This window comes from Diorhabda sublineata, chromosome 10, assembly GCF_026230105.1.
Source record: "Diorhabda sublineata isolate icDioSubl1.1 chromosome 10, icDioSubl1.1, whole genome shotgun sequence".
In the NCBI taxonomy this organism is placed as follows: domain Eukaryota; kingdom Metazoa; phylum Arthropoda; class Insecta; order Coleoptera; family Chrysomelidae; genus Diorhabda; species Diorhabda sublineata.
Window position 1 is genome coordinate 17,289,207 of NC_079483.1, and position 17,785 is coordinate 17,306,991.

A 17,785-nucleotide genomic window follows, 5' to 3' on the forward strand; every position below is an offset into this window, starting at 1 on the left:
ATATGTGAGTTGAATTAAAATTTTAAATGAGTAGAATGTTACCTGACAATCTGTATCTGTATCAGCATAATATCCAGATTCTAATCCTTGACAGGTGAATAGCGTCCGAGGTATATGAGAATATACAGGAAAATCAACTCCGGGTGTACCTTTGACTCCTTGATAAAAGAAATGGAAGTCGTCGGATTTAGATAGATTTTGACGTGACGGATTTGAATACGGATCGCCTCCAGTTGCATACTAAAAAATATTTATAAAATCAGAAGGAAGGTACTTGAAAACAGACATAAAATCGTTTTCGTGGCACGATATCTAGCTATTGCAGGGGAATCTATTTGAAGCAAGTTGTCCGAAAATACCCTACTCCATTTTCAACAAATCAACTGTTGTCAAAATAGCGATAATCGCCCATTTTGTCAAACAGGCCGGCTGCTCTCCTACACAATCGGCGCTGATGACGTAAGACCTATTGGGAGAGAATCTCGGGCGGTATCAAATATATCCAGAAGTCTAAACTTTGTAAGTTTGTTAATACTAATCCTATCGAATTTAAATAAACACCATTATTGTTGTAAAATTAAGTAGTATTTATTTTCGTGAAAAAAATGGCCCAAAGCTACAGGCTCAAATATCTACATACTACGAATACGTGACAACTACGTTATTGAAATATTACAAGACGATGAAAATTTCAATTGTCAGTTATCTTCAGTGATTAATCGACTGTTCATGTTAACAATCATCATTTGTGGACCTGGAGCTCAGAAAATAATCACGAGTGGGTGCAACTAGACTTCTCTAAAATTGATGTTTTTTGTACTATATCCCGGAAAGTTTGGGGATCTTTTTTCTTAACTACAGCAATTGCTCTTTCCTCAGCTGGAAGAATATGGACCACAGAAGTTCATTTTTCACTCTAGATAAAACTTTTTGAGTTGCACTTCCATTTTACATAACATTTATAACTGGAAATTTAATTTAATGAATATGAAAAAGCGTTTAAGCCCCAATATACATTTAAAGATGAACTTAGAACTCAGTTGAGGGCTTCAACCATCTCAGCTTTCCGTTGATAAGTCCTAGTTCTTATTTCTAATATATATGTCTGAGTTGTTGTTGATTTATTCGTTATGTTGTCTTGGATGCGCTATTAATACGAATTTTACTAGTATTTCGAAAAATTTATTATTTGCTGAAACTTAATTGGCCGAATACCACTTCCTGAGAGACTCCAGGCGTAAAAGTTGAGGTTACAAAGTGTTATATAGACTAAATCTAAATTTTCTATGCATACAATTATTTTGTTAATCAAATTATTCCTCAAAGAAATCGACTTATTTATAACATATTACAAAATGATATTCATTGATCGACGTCTTTATTTGTGAATTATATTTTTTATACTAAATATTACTTACTTTGACGGATAGCAGGAAATAAACCACGTAAAATAAAACTGCAGTGCCTAAAAACAAATAATAATAATCAAAAATCCATCGTGACTCCAATCAAAAATGATTAGTTAATCCGGAAAAGTACGGTTAAGCTTTTTAATATCCTGTCACCGGACTTCAGCTTTTATTATCTCGGCTTCTAATGGTAGTATCACAATTTTTTTTCAAATGTTCGATTTTTCAAAGTTTACTTATTATACTTATGTTAATAGTGTCTAATAAACTTCAACTCCTCTGTTGATTATAGCAAATAGCATCTCAAAATTAATAATAATAGCTTTTATCCGCGGCTTCGCTCGCATAGAATCCATTAAATAAGTATCAGAAATCATTATAAAAGAAAACAACGAACTCTGTAGCTATATTAGAACCTGAGATATAGATCTTTGAATGTAGAAAAATTGCCAAAATCATACAAAAATCCATAACTCCACATTGAATGTCCGCGCCTAGCTCCTCTCCAACTCAATCGATTAAAGTGTTCAAAAACTCAAAAGAGAGAAGGTGTTTCAGTGACTGTTCTTAAACCAAAACGAACTCTGTAACTATATTAGAACCTGAGATATAGATCTTTGAATGGAGAAAAATTGACAAAAACTTACAAAAATCCATAACTCCACATTGAATGTCCGCGCCTAGCTCCTCTCCAACTCAACCGATTAAAGTGTTCAAAAACTCAAAAAGAAGAAAGTGTTTCAGTGACTGTTCTTGAACCAAAACGAACTCTGTAGCTATATTAGAACCTGAGATATACATCTTTGAATGTAGAAAAATTGCCAAAAACCTACAAAAATCCATAACTCCACATTGAATGTCCGCGCCTAGCTCCTGTCTAACTGAACCGATTTAAGTGTTCAAACACTCAAAAAAAAAGAAGGTGTTTCAACGAGTGTTCTTAAACCAAAACGAAGTCTCTATCTTGAATAGAACCAGATATATTGAGGATAGAACGTGTGTATGCCAAAAACCTACAAAAATCCATAACTCCACATTGAATGTCCGCGCCTAGCTCCTCTCCAACTCAACCGATTAAAGTGTTCAAAAACTCAAAAAGAAAGAAGGTGTTTCAGTGACTGTTCTTGAACCAAAACGGACTCTGTAGCTATATTAGAACCTGAGATATAAATCTTTGAATGGAGAAAAATTGCCAAAAACCTACAAAAATCCATAACTCCACATTGAATGTCCGCGCCTAGCTCCTCTCCAACTCAACCGATTTAAGTGTTCAAAAACTCAAAAGAAATAAGGTGTTTCAGTGACTGTTCTTAAACCAAAACGAACTCTGTAGCTATATTAGAACCTGAGATATAGATCTTTGAATGGAGAAAAATTGCCAAAAACTTACAAAAATCCATAACTCCACATTGAATGTCCGCGCCTAGCTCCTCTCCAACTCAACCGATTAAAGTGTTCAAAAACTCAAAAAGAAGAAAGTGTTTCAGTGACTGTTCTTGAACCAAAACGAACTCTGTAGCTATATTAGAACCTGAGATATAGATCTTTGAATGTGGAAAAATTGCTAAAAACCTACAAAAATCCATAACTCCACATTGAATGTCCGCGCCTAGCTCCTGTCTAACTCAACCGATTAAAGTGTTCAAAAACTCAAAAAGAAGAAAGTGTTTCAGTGACTGTTCTTGAACCAAAACGAACTCTGTAGCTATATTAGAACCTGAGATATAGATCTTTGAATGTGGAAAAATTGCTAAAAACCTACAAAAATCCATAACTCCACATTGAATGTCCGCGCCTAGCTCCTCTCCACCTCAACCGATTTAAGTGTTCAAAAACTCAAAAGAAATAAGGTGTTTCAGCGAGATTCATCGAATAAGCAGCAACTTATTGAATATCGCTGTGAAAAGTATATGTAACTGAAAGGATATTACATTGAAAAATAAATATATTTTTTTCCAAAATATTTGTGTTTTCTTCAGGTACTTCCAGGTACTTCCGGGACCATCCTCTTAATTTAAGTAGCCACTAAATTTTGAATGATATTATTAATTATACAAAAGGCACTTCTCAAAATGATATTTGATAATTACAATAACGAAAACGGCTGATAAAACTGATAAAATAATTTGTATCAATAACTATTGCTGATAACCAGATGATATGTTAAAGAAAAACATTTTTATAGCTTCCTTTCAATAAGTGAGAGGAACTAGTTTTACGAAAAATATTTACATGTTACACAATCTATTACTCTTGTACATGATTTCTAAATAGTGTCACAGCTTGTAAAAACTGATTCATGGTAATAAATTAAGTCTACTACATATCTCTAGTCAAACACATTCAGTGACAGAAACGTTTCTATTTGAACTAATTTAAATCATATTAGCAAAAGTTATTTGTTGAAAATTCAATTTTTTATACTTGTGTCCATGAACACAGGCATGAAAAAAGCTATTCGCACGAGTACTACACAAGAATTTTTCAACGGCAATTCAATAAATCACAACATTTAACAACAGAACCAATTCCTTATTGTCTTGATTGTTTTGGTTCTACATGTGAAGATTCCCGCGTTTCAATTTAACCTCTTGTATACTACGAAAGCTCTCAAATTTGTACACGTGTCTTTTGAAGGTTAGGTCTAACTGAAAATTATATGAATTTAATATCAGTAGCACCTTGTAAGTGTCACTTTACATCCGTTATATCACAAGTCAGGTTGTTAGTCATTGATATGTTAGTAGTAGTTAGTTTTTAGGATTTTTGGAACTAGGAATACAACTATCAGCATCAATAACTTTTGTATTGCATTCGATGTTTGTGAAAGTTGCAGCATTTGAAAAGTTTTCGTAAAACTTTGTTGCTGAAGTTGAAATAACAATAGTATATTACACCACTAGTACAGAAAGATTTCTACGCTACCTCTCCAGCATCATATGTGTCTTGAAAACACAAAATCAACTTACCTAGGTTATTATTATAACAAAAAAATAAGAATGGATGCACCATAAAGTGTAGCTTTATTCAATATAATGCAATAAAATTGAAGCCTGAATACTGTGAAAATATTTATAATATTCACATAATAACTAAAAGATTTTTAGAGAAACATAGGGAAAAGTGCAAAACAAAATATGAATGACTCACCACATTTAAATGCACCGCATAAACGCATGTTCCAAAATCTGCAAGAAATAAAATTATTTTATTCTAGGATACAAAATTCTTAGCTGGCTAATTTTCGAAATTAGAAAAACACAACAAATCAATCATTTAATTAAAACTATTCTAAGAGTTCAATAAGCTATTGTTATTTACAATTTATTATGAGAATAATGTCCTCAATTTCAATACAAGTACAAACAAATCTTGCTTGAACCTTTTTGAATTTCTTGTTATTCAGGATCCGACTTTTGAGTTGAAGGATTCTCTCGAATATTTTCCATTTTAGATGTTGCATTCCATTTTTATAGGAAAGTATCCAATTAAAAACTTCAACTCACTTTATATACATTCACAATTCACTTCATAATATGAATAAAATAATATTTAAGAGAAGGAAACTTCTAGTAATGCAGAGCTCGATGAAGGGTCTACAACAATACATCTCAGATAATTCAGCTACCGAAATACATGCTGCAAGTGACACTTTCGATGAAGGATTTAATGAGGCTTGTGTCGATATATAAGAATCACCAATGAGATAGCTAGAATATTTGTTAAACATGGTCCGCCCTTGATGGACATAAGAATTTATTTTTCACAAATAAATATGACTCGTAAGTTCAGTTTTTTACTTTATTTCAAGAACCCTACCTCAATAAAGTGAAGTTAAGTAGAAACGAAAGTTAAAAAAAGTGATAATGCCGCATGAAACTTGTGGTTCAAGCTTTCAGTCATTCTAGTATCGAGCACAAAGAGATCAGAGAAAGAGCACAAAAGATTATTATTGGTACAAAAACTATCTGTAGTATAGGTTAGTGGTTACAAGAAAATTTTCAGAGAAAGAATCACTCTGATGGATTCCTCCAGAGCTCCTTGATTCTGAAAGTGGATTTTAGGGAAAAAATGCTCCCTGGTTTTCTTATATGATCTCTGTTGCCTTAGGAAGCACCTAAAGTGACTAGGACTAGTTAAAAATTACGAATTTATGATCCTTAATGGAGAAAAATTCACGAGTTACAGAATCTTCACTATCGTAAAATATTCTATGAAAAAGAGAGGAGTTAAGACGTGGTTTTCTTGAAGTCTACGCAGATTTTCTGTTCGTCAGCCCTGATTGACCTCGAGGTCCTCGAATAACTTTCACCCTATAAACTAAATCTAAATCTAGGACAATATGTTTTGAAAAAATTAAATTATGTAGGATGGAATGTTCCTCATCCAAATCAACCTGTATAAACTTGAGACTATAATTTTAGATCTGTTATGTAAAACGTGTGATTTTGGTCACTTTTTTATAAAACCATAGATATTATTTGCACAATAAATCTTGAAACAATAGTTTGTGCTATTAAATGAACAATGAAATGTTTATGATTGTTTAAGAGCAAGCCAAATGGAATTAAATTCACAAAAAAAACAATTTGCCAATATAGCACCTCGATAAAAATCGTGGGAAATTTTTAATTTGCTTTATGTGTTGAATTATTGCCAATGAATGATATCTGATATAACAAAATACCTCGACGGATAATAATTTGACATGACGTAATTTTTAAAAACTCTGAAGGATTGATTTTCACTGATACTACAAAGAAAATCGAATACTAAACATATTCAACGCAATGTGAAATTTTGAAAAAGTTTTGCAGTTTTACGATCATATACACGAGCCTTTTTCGGAGCAAGTTTACCCTTTGCAATCCACACTCTCTTTATTTTCCGAAATACAACATTTCATTTACACTATTGTCAAACAGAATTTAAGCGTCGAATATATCTGAGATCTTCATGCAGAGATCGAAATTTTCTCATACAATCTTCATACAATACGAAAATGTGTAATTGAGTATTTAGGGTCTAGTGACTTATAACAGAGGCCCTAGGGCCTAACCTGAGAATAATAATTTGATATGACATAATTTTTAAAAACTCTGACGGATTAATTTCCACTGATACTATAAAGAAAATCGAATACGAAATATATTTAATGTAATATGACATTGTGAAAACGTATCGTGATTTTATGACCATTTATACGAGCGTTGTTGCCTTTTTCGGACCAAGTTTACCCTTTGCAATCCACACTCTCTCTATTTTCCGAAATACTTATCACATTTCATTTACACTATTTTCAAACAGAATTTAAGCGTCGAATATATCTGAGATCTTCATGCAGAGATCGAAATTTTCTCATACAATCTTCATACAATACGAAAATGTGTAATTGAGTATTTAGGGTCTAGTGACTTATAACAGAGGCCCTAGGGCCTAAACCTGAGAATAATAATTTGATATGACATAATTTTTAAAAACTCTGACGGATTAATTTCCACTGATACTATAAAGAAAATCGAATACGAAATATATTTAATGTAATATGACATTGTGAAAACGTATCGTGATTTTATGACCATTTATACGAGCGTTGTTGCCTTTTTCGGACCAAGTTTACCCTTTGCAATCCACACTCTCTCTATTTTCCGAAATACTTATCACATTTCATTTACACTATTTTCAAACAGAATTTAAGCGTCGAATATATCTGAGATCTTCATGCAGAGATCGAAATTTTCTCATACAATCTTCATACAATACGAAAATGTGTAATTGAGTATTTAGGGTCTAGTGACTTATAACAGAGGCCCTAGGGCCTAAACCTGAGAATAATAATTTGATATGACATAATTTTTAAAAACTCTGACGGATTAATTTCCACTGATACTATAAAGAAAATCGAATACGAAATATATTTAATGTAATATGACATTGTGAAAACGTATCGTGATTTTATGACCATTTATACGAGCGTTGTTGCCTTCTCGGAGCAAGTTTCCCCTTTGCAATCCACACTCTCTCTATTTTCCGAAATACTTATCACATTTCATTTACACTATTTTCAAACAGAATTTAAGCGTCGAATATATCTGAGATCTTCATGTTGAGGTCGAAATTTTCTCATACAATCTTCATACAATACGAAAATGTGTAATTGAGTATTTAGGGTCTAGTGACTTATAACAGAGGCCCTAGGGCCTAAACCTGAGAATAATAATTTGATATGACATAATTTTTAAAAACTCTGACGGATTAATTTCCACTGATACTATAAAGAAAATCGAATACGAAATATATTAAATGTAATATGACATTGTGAAAACGTATCGTGATTTTATGACCATTTATACGAGCGTTGTTGCCTTTTTCGGACCAAGTTTCCCCTTTGCAATCCACACTCTCTCTATTTTCCGAAATACTTACCACATTTCATTTACACTATTGTCAAACATAATTTAAGCGTCGAATATATCTGAGATCTTCATGCCGAGATCGAAATTTTCTCACACAATCTTCATACAATACGAAAATGTGTAATTGAGTATTTAGGGTCTAGTGACTTATAACAGAGGCCCTAGGGCCTAAACCTGAGAATAATAATTTGATATGACATAATTTTTAAAAACTCTGACGGATTAATTTCCACTGATACTATAAAGAAAATCGAATACGAAATATATTTAATGTAATATGACATTGTGAAAACGTATCGTGATTTTATGACCATTTATACGAGCGTTGTTGCCTTTTTCGGAGCAAGTTTCCCCTTTGCAATCCACACTCTCTCTATTTTCCGAAATACTTATCACATTTCATTTACACTATTTTCAAACAGAATTTAAGCGTCGAATATATCTGAGATCTTCATGTTGAGGTCGAAATTTTCTCATACAATCTTCATACAATACGAAAATGTGTAATTGAGTATTTAGGGTCTAGTGACTTATAACAGAGGCCCTAGGGCCTAAACCTGAGAATAATAATTTGATATGACATAATTTTTAAAAACTCTGACGGATTAATTTCCACTGATACTATAAAGAAAATCGAATACGAAATATATTAAATGTAATATGACATTGTGAAAACGTATCGTGATTTTATGACCATTTATACGAGCGTTGTTGCCTTTTTCGGACCAAGTTTCCCCTTTGCAATCCACACTCTCTCTATTTTCCGAAATACTTATCACATTTCATTTACACTATTGTCAAACATAATTTAAGCGTCGAATATATCTGAGATCTTCATGCCGAGATCGAAATTTTCTCACACAATCTTCATACAATACGAAAATGTGTAATTGAGTATTTAGGGTCTAGTGACTTATAACAGAGGCCCTAGGGCCTAAACCTGAGAATAATAATTTGATATGACATAATTTTTAAAAACTCTGACGGATTAATTTCCACTGATACTATAAAGAAAATCGAATACGAAATATATTTAATGTAATATGACATTGTGAAAACGTATCGTGATTTTATGACCATTTATACGAGCGTTGTTGCCTTTTTCGGACCAAGTTTACCCTTTGCAATCCACACTCTCTCTATTTTCCGAAATACTTATCACATTTCATTTACACTATTTTCAAACAGAATTTAAGCGTCGAATATATCTGAGATCTTCATGCAGAGATCGAAATTTTCTCATACAATCTTCATACAATACGAAAATGTGTAATTGAGTATTTAGGGTCTAGTGACTTATAACAGAGGCCCTAGGGCCTAAACCTGAGAATAATAATTTGATATGACATAATTTTTAAAAACTCTGACGGATTAATTTCCACTGATACTATAAAGAAAATCGAATACGAAATATATTTAATGTAATATGACATTGTGAAAACGTATCGTGATTTTATGACCATTTATACGAGCGTTGTTGCCTTTTTCGGAGCAAGTTTCCCCTTTGCAATCCACACTCTCTCTATTTTCCGAAATACTTATCACATTTCATTTACACTATTTTCAAACAGAATTTAAGCGTCGAATATATCTGAGATCTTCATGTTGAGGTCGAAATTTTCTCATACAATCTTCATACAATACGAAAATGTGTAATTGAGTATTTAGGGTCTAGTGACTTATAACAGAGGCCCTAGGGCCTAAACCTGAGAATAATAATTTGATATGACATAATTTTTAAAAACTCTGACGGATTAATTTCCACTGATACTATAAAGAAAATCGAATACGAAATATATTAAATGTAATATGACATTGTGAAAACGTATCGTGATTTTATGACCATTTATACGAGCGTTGTTGCCTTTTTCGGACCAAGTTTCCCCTTTGCAATCCACACTCTCTCTATTTTCCGAAATACTTATCACATTTCATTTACACTATTGTCAAACAGAATTTAAGCGTCGAATATATCTGAGATCTTCATGCCGAGATCGAAATTTTCTCACACAATCTTCATACAATACGAAAATGTGTAATTGAGTATTTAGGGTCTAGTGACTTATAACAGAGGCCCTAGGGCCTAAACCTGAGAATAATAATTTGATATGACATAATTTTTAAAAACTCTGACGGATTAATTTCCACTGATACTATAAAGAAAATCGAATACGAAATATATTAAATGTAATATGACATTGTGAAAACGTATCGTGATTTTATGACCATTTATACGAGCGTTGTTGCCTTTTTCGGACCAAGTTTACTGTTTCATTTACACGATTGTCAAACAGAATTTAAGCGTCGAATATATCTGAGATCTTCATGTTGAGGTCGGACTTTTCTCACACAATATTCATACAATTCGAACATGTGTAATTGATTATTTAGGCCCTAGGGCCTCAGCCTTATAATAAATTGATATGGAGTAATTATAAGCAGCTCTGAATGAATCGTTTCTACTGATACTTAAGAAAAAAATCGAATACAAAATATATTAAATGTAATCTGACATTTTGAAAACGTATCGTAATTTTACGACCATATTTATAAACGTTGTTGCCTTTTTCGGACCAGGTTTGCCCTTTGCTATCCACTCATCATTTTTGGAAATACAACTAAGCGTCAAAAATATCTGACATCTTCATGCTGAGATCGGAATTTTCTCACACAATCTTCAATCAATTTTGATTGATTATTTGAGGTCTAGTGACTTACGACAGGGGCCCTAGCAATCACAATTTTGTTAATTTTTCTTATAAAAACCTGTAGTTCGATACGCAATTTCAATGTTTTGCTTTTATTACGGTTTTTATTTGTTATTCGTTATTTATATGATAATATGCATGATTCTTCATCATGATGAGAGTTGGTGATAGGGAATTGTCCAAAAAGAAAGCAAATCTCGTTATACTTTATTATCACTTTTAGGAGCTTGAAGTTACTCGACCCATTTATCAGTTGGACGATTAAACCTTCAGATTCGCTAACAAACAATCTGATTAAAATATGGAAAATACATGACAAAGTTATATGATGAGCGATTGCAAAATCGACTAAATTAAAACTTTGTGATGTTACACAAAAAGAATTGAGGAAATTTTTTCAACGATCTTTTGATATAGAAGGTATTAGAAAAAATTACACTTGATCTTATTTCGTTCTTTAAGAACACCTTACCACCAAAAAGAACGGAAGCACTTTTGATTAATTTCAAATTTTAAAAACCAATTATTTTTCGTTGTTAAAATTATGAAGTTATATGGCCAATAATGTCATCTTAAAATCATCAATATGAGCTTACTTTTCTAAATCTATCGTAGACAGATACAAATTGGTGGTGTTTTAACCGATATCTCATTTCAAAGAACGTCTAACTGTCTTTTGTGTCCTCAAAAATACCACATAACCTTTTCTAGCGAAAAATCTGATAAAAATCATACATAAAATATTTTTTTGCGTTGGATGAGATTTAAAATTAATTGATAAAATTATGGTCATAAACATGGTAAAATAGAAATCATTTTCTATGCTTATTCAGATGAATTTTTCTAGAAAGAAAGGAGGTTATTCTATATATTTTCCATAAAATCATCGTTCAAGTTTACATGATGAAACGAAACTGTGTCAAGTTATTGTTTTAAAGTGTATTCTGGTAGAATTTTTCCTTTCACAAGAAATTAAGCGTAATTAAAAAAATGTAAATTATATCCGTCAACTTAAACATTTCATTAAAATTGTACTAGATTAAGAAATTCGAGTTGGGCATTCAAGAAATTGTTAATTATATCGATTTTCACTGGGCGAATCAAAAATAATGTTCAACCTCATGATTTAGCGCAACATGGAATTTCATTTCAATAACTTTTCATGTTTCTGTATGCAGTATGTTCGAGGATAGTCCAAGAGCTACCTGGCCTGATCTACAGGTGGCGGTAGCTGCTTGCTTGCTATTTTCCAACAAAGAAGAGTTGATGTTGGCAGTTAATTGTTATTTTGAAGAGCTTGACGATTCTTATTATAAAAAGGGTATCGAACTTGAACATCGCATGGAAAAGTGTATAGAACTAAGGACCAGGTAATTCTTGGACGTATCTACGTATCTATCCTATTCTAAATTATCAGAGTTCTTACCGCAAAACTGATATACAGGGGCAATCGAATGTTAACATTGGTGATTCGTTCTGTTGTACTCAATACATGTTATGCAGTGCCGGATCAAGCCAGGGGCTTGGGGGGGCTATAGCCCCGGGCCCCAGGTCCAAGAGGGACCCAATTTTGGAAATCATTCTGTATTTTTTGATATGTTGATACCACAAATCTAATCTATTGATATTATTTTGTGAATTTTTCCGGGTTTCCGATTTCCTTAAGGGGGCCCCGTCATTATTTTAGCCCCGGGCCTTATAAACCTTAATCCGGCCCTGATGTTATGATTATTTTTATATACAGGAACATGTAGTGTTTTAGGATTCAACAAGACATTAGCCAGGGTACAAGGATAATGTTGATTGGACGAGGACAATTCAACGAACAATTGCTCAGTATACATTCTACAAAAAAGGAAAGAAACTGTACATAGAAAATCTTACAGATTAAGGTCTTCATGTAATATCCTTCGAGCAGAAATTTACGCTTTAGAAAAAGCTGCTAGACTGTTAACAGAAGATTGGGAAACAAGCATCAATGCAAAAATCTACATAATACAAAATCAAAAGTGATAATGATCTGTCGGGAGGCATTCTCCTGGATTCTTGATACTAAAGTAATGCCGGATACCTGGATTACGATTGAATCAAATACAAAAAATCTATTATATACCTAAGCAAAACAATTGAATTCAAGTAAATCTGTTTTTCCTTATTCTCGATACTTTACTAAAATTACATCAAACTCTGTGACATAAATTTAATAAGAAAGTCAGAAAATATAATAGATTGCAAATGCACACATTGTCTTTTAAAGATTTCTTTTTAAGCTTGTAAACAGATAAATTTCAACTAATAAAAATAAAAACGTTAAAAATCATCGAGCGCAAAAAATTGTCGCTGTTTTAATTTTCTGTGTATGTTTAATTAATGTAAAAGAAATTTGAATAGAGGTTATTAGTCACAGTGAATTTATCATCTACTAGTTGATTGTTTTTACTTCAGATTCCGATTTAACATTTGATATAATATGTAACCACCCCTTTCAAATCGATATAAACAAATCATGTAAACATTATACAAAATCCTACGCAGTTTCATTATTTAAGATCATTTGAGCAATTTTCATGTTTTTTTTCTCAATTTTCCGGTATTAATAATGGCGGAAACCCTTTTTAGTAAACAGACATTGATGGTCTGAATACCCCGTAATGCCCGCTTCACCCTGTTCACTAAGTTACACGAGAAAACGCGATTGCGAGAGTGAGGATGGTACGCTCTTGTCTCCTCGCATCGCTCCGCTTCTTGTGGAATCCAAAATATCCTTATCACAAGGATGAAAGTAAAGTGAATTACGCATCCGATCTGATATGTGAACAATTATATATAGATAAGTACAATTGGAGAATATGATAAATAAAAACATGCTCCATACCACCATATAATTATATATGGTGGGGAGCAAATTTCAGCTAATTTGTATCCGAAACTTCTGTACTTGAAATGCTCACTAGACCGAAACATCCTTCAGGTAAAGGTGAAAGTTTTATTATCCTACATATAAAATCAAAAGACAGTTTTTTGGATGATGATTTGTTGCTCTTCAAGTCAAAACAGGTTGTTATCGAACTTGAACATCGCTGGGAAAAGTGTATGGACCTAAGGACCAGGTAATTCTGGGACCATCCAAGTATCTATCCTGTTCTAAATTATCATCGTTCGGACGGCAAAACTTTCAAATTTGTATCCGCAAATTTTTTACTTGAAATGCGCATTAGACCGAAACATCCTTCCGGTAAAAGTGGACGTTTTATTATTCTACATATAAAATCAAAAGACAGTTTTTTGGATGATAATTTGTTGCTCTTCAAGTCAAAACAGGTTGTTATCGAACTTGAACATCGCTGGGAAAAGTGTATGGACCTAAGGACCAGGTAATTCTGGGACCATCCAAGTATCTATCCTGTTCTAAATTATCATCGTTCGGACGGCAAAACTTTCAAATTTGTATCCGCAAATTTTGTACTTGAAATGCGCATTAGACCGAAACATCCTTCCGGTAAAAGTGGACGTTTTATTATTCTACATATAAAATCAAAAGACAGTTTTTTGGATGATAATTTGTTGCTCTTCAAGTCAAAACAGGTTGTTATCGAACTTGAACATCGCTGGGAAAAGTGTATGGACCTAAGGACCAGGTAATTCTGGGACCATCCAAGTATCTATCCTGTTCTAAATTATCATCGTTCGGACGGCAAAACTTTCAAATTTGTATCCGCAAATTTTGTACTTGAAATGCGTACTAAACCGAAACATCCTTCCGGTAAAGGTGAAAGTTTTATTATCCTACATATAAAATCAAAAGACAGTTTTTTGGATGATGATTTGTTGCTCTTCAAGTCAAAACAGGTTGTTATCGAACTTGAACATCGCTGGGAAAAGTGTATGGACCTAAGGACCAGGTAATTCTGGGACCATCCAAGTATCTATCCTGTTCTAAATTATCATCGTTCGGACGGCAAAACTTTCAAATTTGTATCCGCAAATTTTGTACTTGAAATGCGTACTAAACCGAAACATCCTTCCGGTAAAGGTGAAAGTTTTATTATCCTACATATAAGATCAAAAGACAGTTTTTTGGATGATGATTTGTTCCTCTTCAAGCCAAAATAACTTGGTGAAAACAATCACGACATGAATGCGTAGGTTTATAAAAAGTGTCAACAATATTATTACTTTGAAACAGGTCCAATTCATAATGAAGGAAAAGCTTTTTCATATTCCTAGATTTGTCTTCTCCTTGAAGATATTGAGCAAAATGCTTCAATCAGTCAGTAATTGGAACTGAAGAAAAAATGACGGACGTACTCATGGGATATTGAAACATGAATCGGTACAATTGTGGATCAATCCATAGCATAAGGCTGCGTATTTATAGAGAACAGAGCAAGTTTAGCATTATTGGCATTTATCCAGACCTGACTGATCGAATGGTGAACAATGCAGCATTGCACAATAGAAATGGTCTTCCATACAAGTCTCCAAGTGAATGTAGAGGAGGTGATTCATTTCACTGGCGCTTAGTTATGTTATGGTGGGTCCACGTGATACAGATTTTTGTTCGTACAGATATCTGTACAGACTATGGAGTCGGAGTAAAAAATTTCGCCCAAACATCACTTTTCATTCGAAAATACAATTTAAATTTCTTAGCTACGATAAATACGCAGACTTAGATGCATACTCCGACTTTTATCGCACCGACATTTGTCTGTACTGTCTAGTTTGCACAAACAAAATTTTATAGAATTTTATGGAAGTCTGTATCATGTAGACCCACCTTTAGTTTGTGGCCGCCTGGTCGGCGTTGTATACAAGGCTTGGATAATAATTTGGGGGCTTCGCAAGAATCGTTGCGTTACGTGCGACTACTGGTGAAGATAAACTGAATCGTTTGATGTTACTCAGCATCGAGCATGAAACAGCTGGAAATTATCATTTGAAAACATCATTGACGATTTTACCAGAATGTAAACTAGAAAGAAAAAATTTTTATTTTGATTTAAGCCTTTTGTTTTATCTTAGGTTTATTTTGATGTATGTTTACGAAGTTTTTTGAAAATGTAATATGTCTTTCTAAACTTAGTATGGATGTGTTAAAGTTAAAAAATGAAAAACGTAAAATAGGTTTGAAATGCTTCTTGTTTCCCATCAATTAGTTTCAAAACAGTTCAAATATCTTGTTAACAACTACTATAAGCAATAATCAATCAAACCTCAAAACTAAATGGAATTATAATTTACAAATTAATATTTTCATGTACCAAAACTTATTTATTTCGAACATAGCTGTGTGACAGATGATGGTTGAAAGCATTGAAGAATTTTCAGACTATATTGAATTTTTCTTAGTCATGTAAGCCTATTAACCTATTGGTCTAAAGATGTTTCATAGCTCATTCCATTCATTTATAAGATATTCGGCCAGTACAAGAATAAGGTTACTATCAATTTCCGATTTTGTCCATTTTGTCACGGGGGGTCAGTACAAAACTCTGCCAAGGGCCACCAAAAGTCTCTCGGCATTAGAAGGGAGCCGCTCGGTAGAAATTGATCTCACTTTCAAAACCTATATATGAGACCGAGGCAATAGAGCTTAACTATTCAGATTTCAGAAATCTGTAATAAAAATTTATTATTAACAACTACTAGATTGTAATTTTCCAGTTTGTATTATTTGATCGATTCATGAACGCAATGCAATGATTATACATTTCCTGATATCTTTATTATCATGTCTATTAACATCTACTTAACCGTATCTGTCCATCGTGAGACCAAGAAGTATAAATAACCCATTATTCTCATGTATAATTCGTGTCAAGGAAACCGAATTTCAATCGTTAGAGATTCACATAGAACTCAACAATCTATTGACCATTAAAAGATGTTACCGCAGTCATGAACTTCGTGATAACTATATGAAATGAAACATACTACAATTTTTCTTCTGTTGCGCATAACTTTCAATCAAGAAAAGGTCATTGTCGATATATAATTAGATCGGACATTTAAACGAAGAAATTATCACTGTCGACAACAAAAATTAAGTGTTTATTAGATACATACAATGTCAAATAAAATTGAAATTGCAATTAGAAACCGCTATTACTCGCAGTTGAAATTAACACTGAAATGTTGGTAATTGACGCCTAAGTTGCACAGATATTTAAGTATTTGATTGAAATGAACCAAGCCATTAGACCTTGTATCATGTTATTAGAATATTAGTATTACAGCAGAACAAAGTACGCGAATAAAACACGTTATTTTTAGAGTTATAATTCTCCCAATATCAATTGCAGATTATAAAAACCCTTGCCGACCATTTTGTTTGATCTACCATAGGCGTAGATACCTCATTTTATGAGATGGCATTATTTAGACAAATTTTGAGTTAATGTGCGATTTACCGCACTTTTTGAAATACCTACTATGTCTACTATCTTGCACACTTTCAGTCGATGATCATCCAGTACCGCTTCATGGATTTTCTGCAACATTTCCGGAGTCGTCACCTCATTTGGTCGACCACAGCAATGCTGGTCTTCGCAGGTCGTTTAAACTCTGCTAACCAATATTTTACTGTTAAAAACGAAGGATCAATCTCACCCAAAGTAGAATCTAGTTCAGGTTTCATATTGGTTGGGCTAAAACCTTTCACGTTCACTATTGATGGATGCCAAACAAATTTTAAGCAACGTGATATCTTCAAACTTCAAACTTGAAACATATACTTTTTAGTACAGTGGTATTTATCAACTACCGCCATCTCTAGGTCAGTTCGTCAGCTCGTATACCTTGTTGCCATTCTCCGAATATATTTTATCCGTTCATTAATCTCTAGAAATTCATTGGAATCTGACACATAATGGGTTGAAATGATCGATATATTAACCGCTGTAGCCTCTTAAAAAGAACTGATTACATACAAGCAACATTCCTCAATATCATAAGTTGAATAAATATAAAAGAGTCTCTTGTTCGATATAGTTGTTACACAAAAGTTTCATTGTGTAATTGAATTTTGTTGAAAGATGAAAGTAGCCAAATGGTTACATGAATGGATGATTCTACCGGCACCTATTGTTTCAATTCAAAAGTAGAGCGTCTAGAGTTTGTATTCGAGGGCCAACGAAATATCAATCATTATTTTCTTCTATTGAGGACACACAAATTTATTTTTTACGTAAATATTACAAAGGAAACAAACATTAATAGAATAATGATTCACACCGAGATAGCGCAGCAA

At 32.9% G+C, this 17,785-nt stretch overlaps 1 protein-coding gene across 1 annotated transcript in view; it reads right to left on the reverse strand.

Moving 5' to 3' along the window:
• LOC130449614 (uncharacterized) overlaps window positions 1–17,785 on the reverse strand; it is a 50,436-nt gene that overhangs the window by 7,394 nt on the left and 25,257 nt on the right. The window contains exons 2-4 of the mRNA XM_056787552.1: window positions 4,560–4,597; window positions 1,419–1,465; window positions 43–240 (exon numbers count right to left, since the gene is read on the reverse strand). Of these exons, the coding sequence (XP_056643530.1) occupies window positions 43–240; window positions 1,419–1,465; window positions 4,560–4,587 (273 nt within the window). The 5' untranslated portion in view covers window positions 4,588–4,597. The remainder of the gene's footprint in view (window positions 1–42; window positions 241–1,418; window positions 1,466–4,559; window positions 4,598–17,785) is intronic.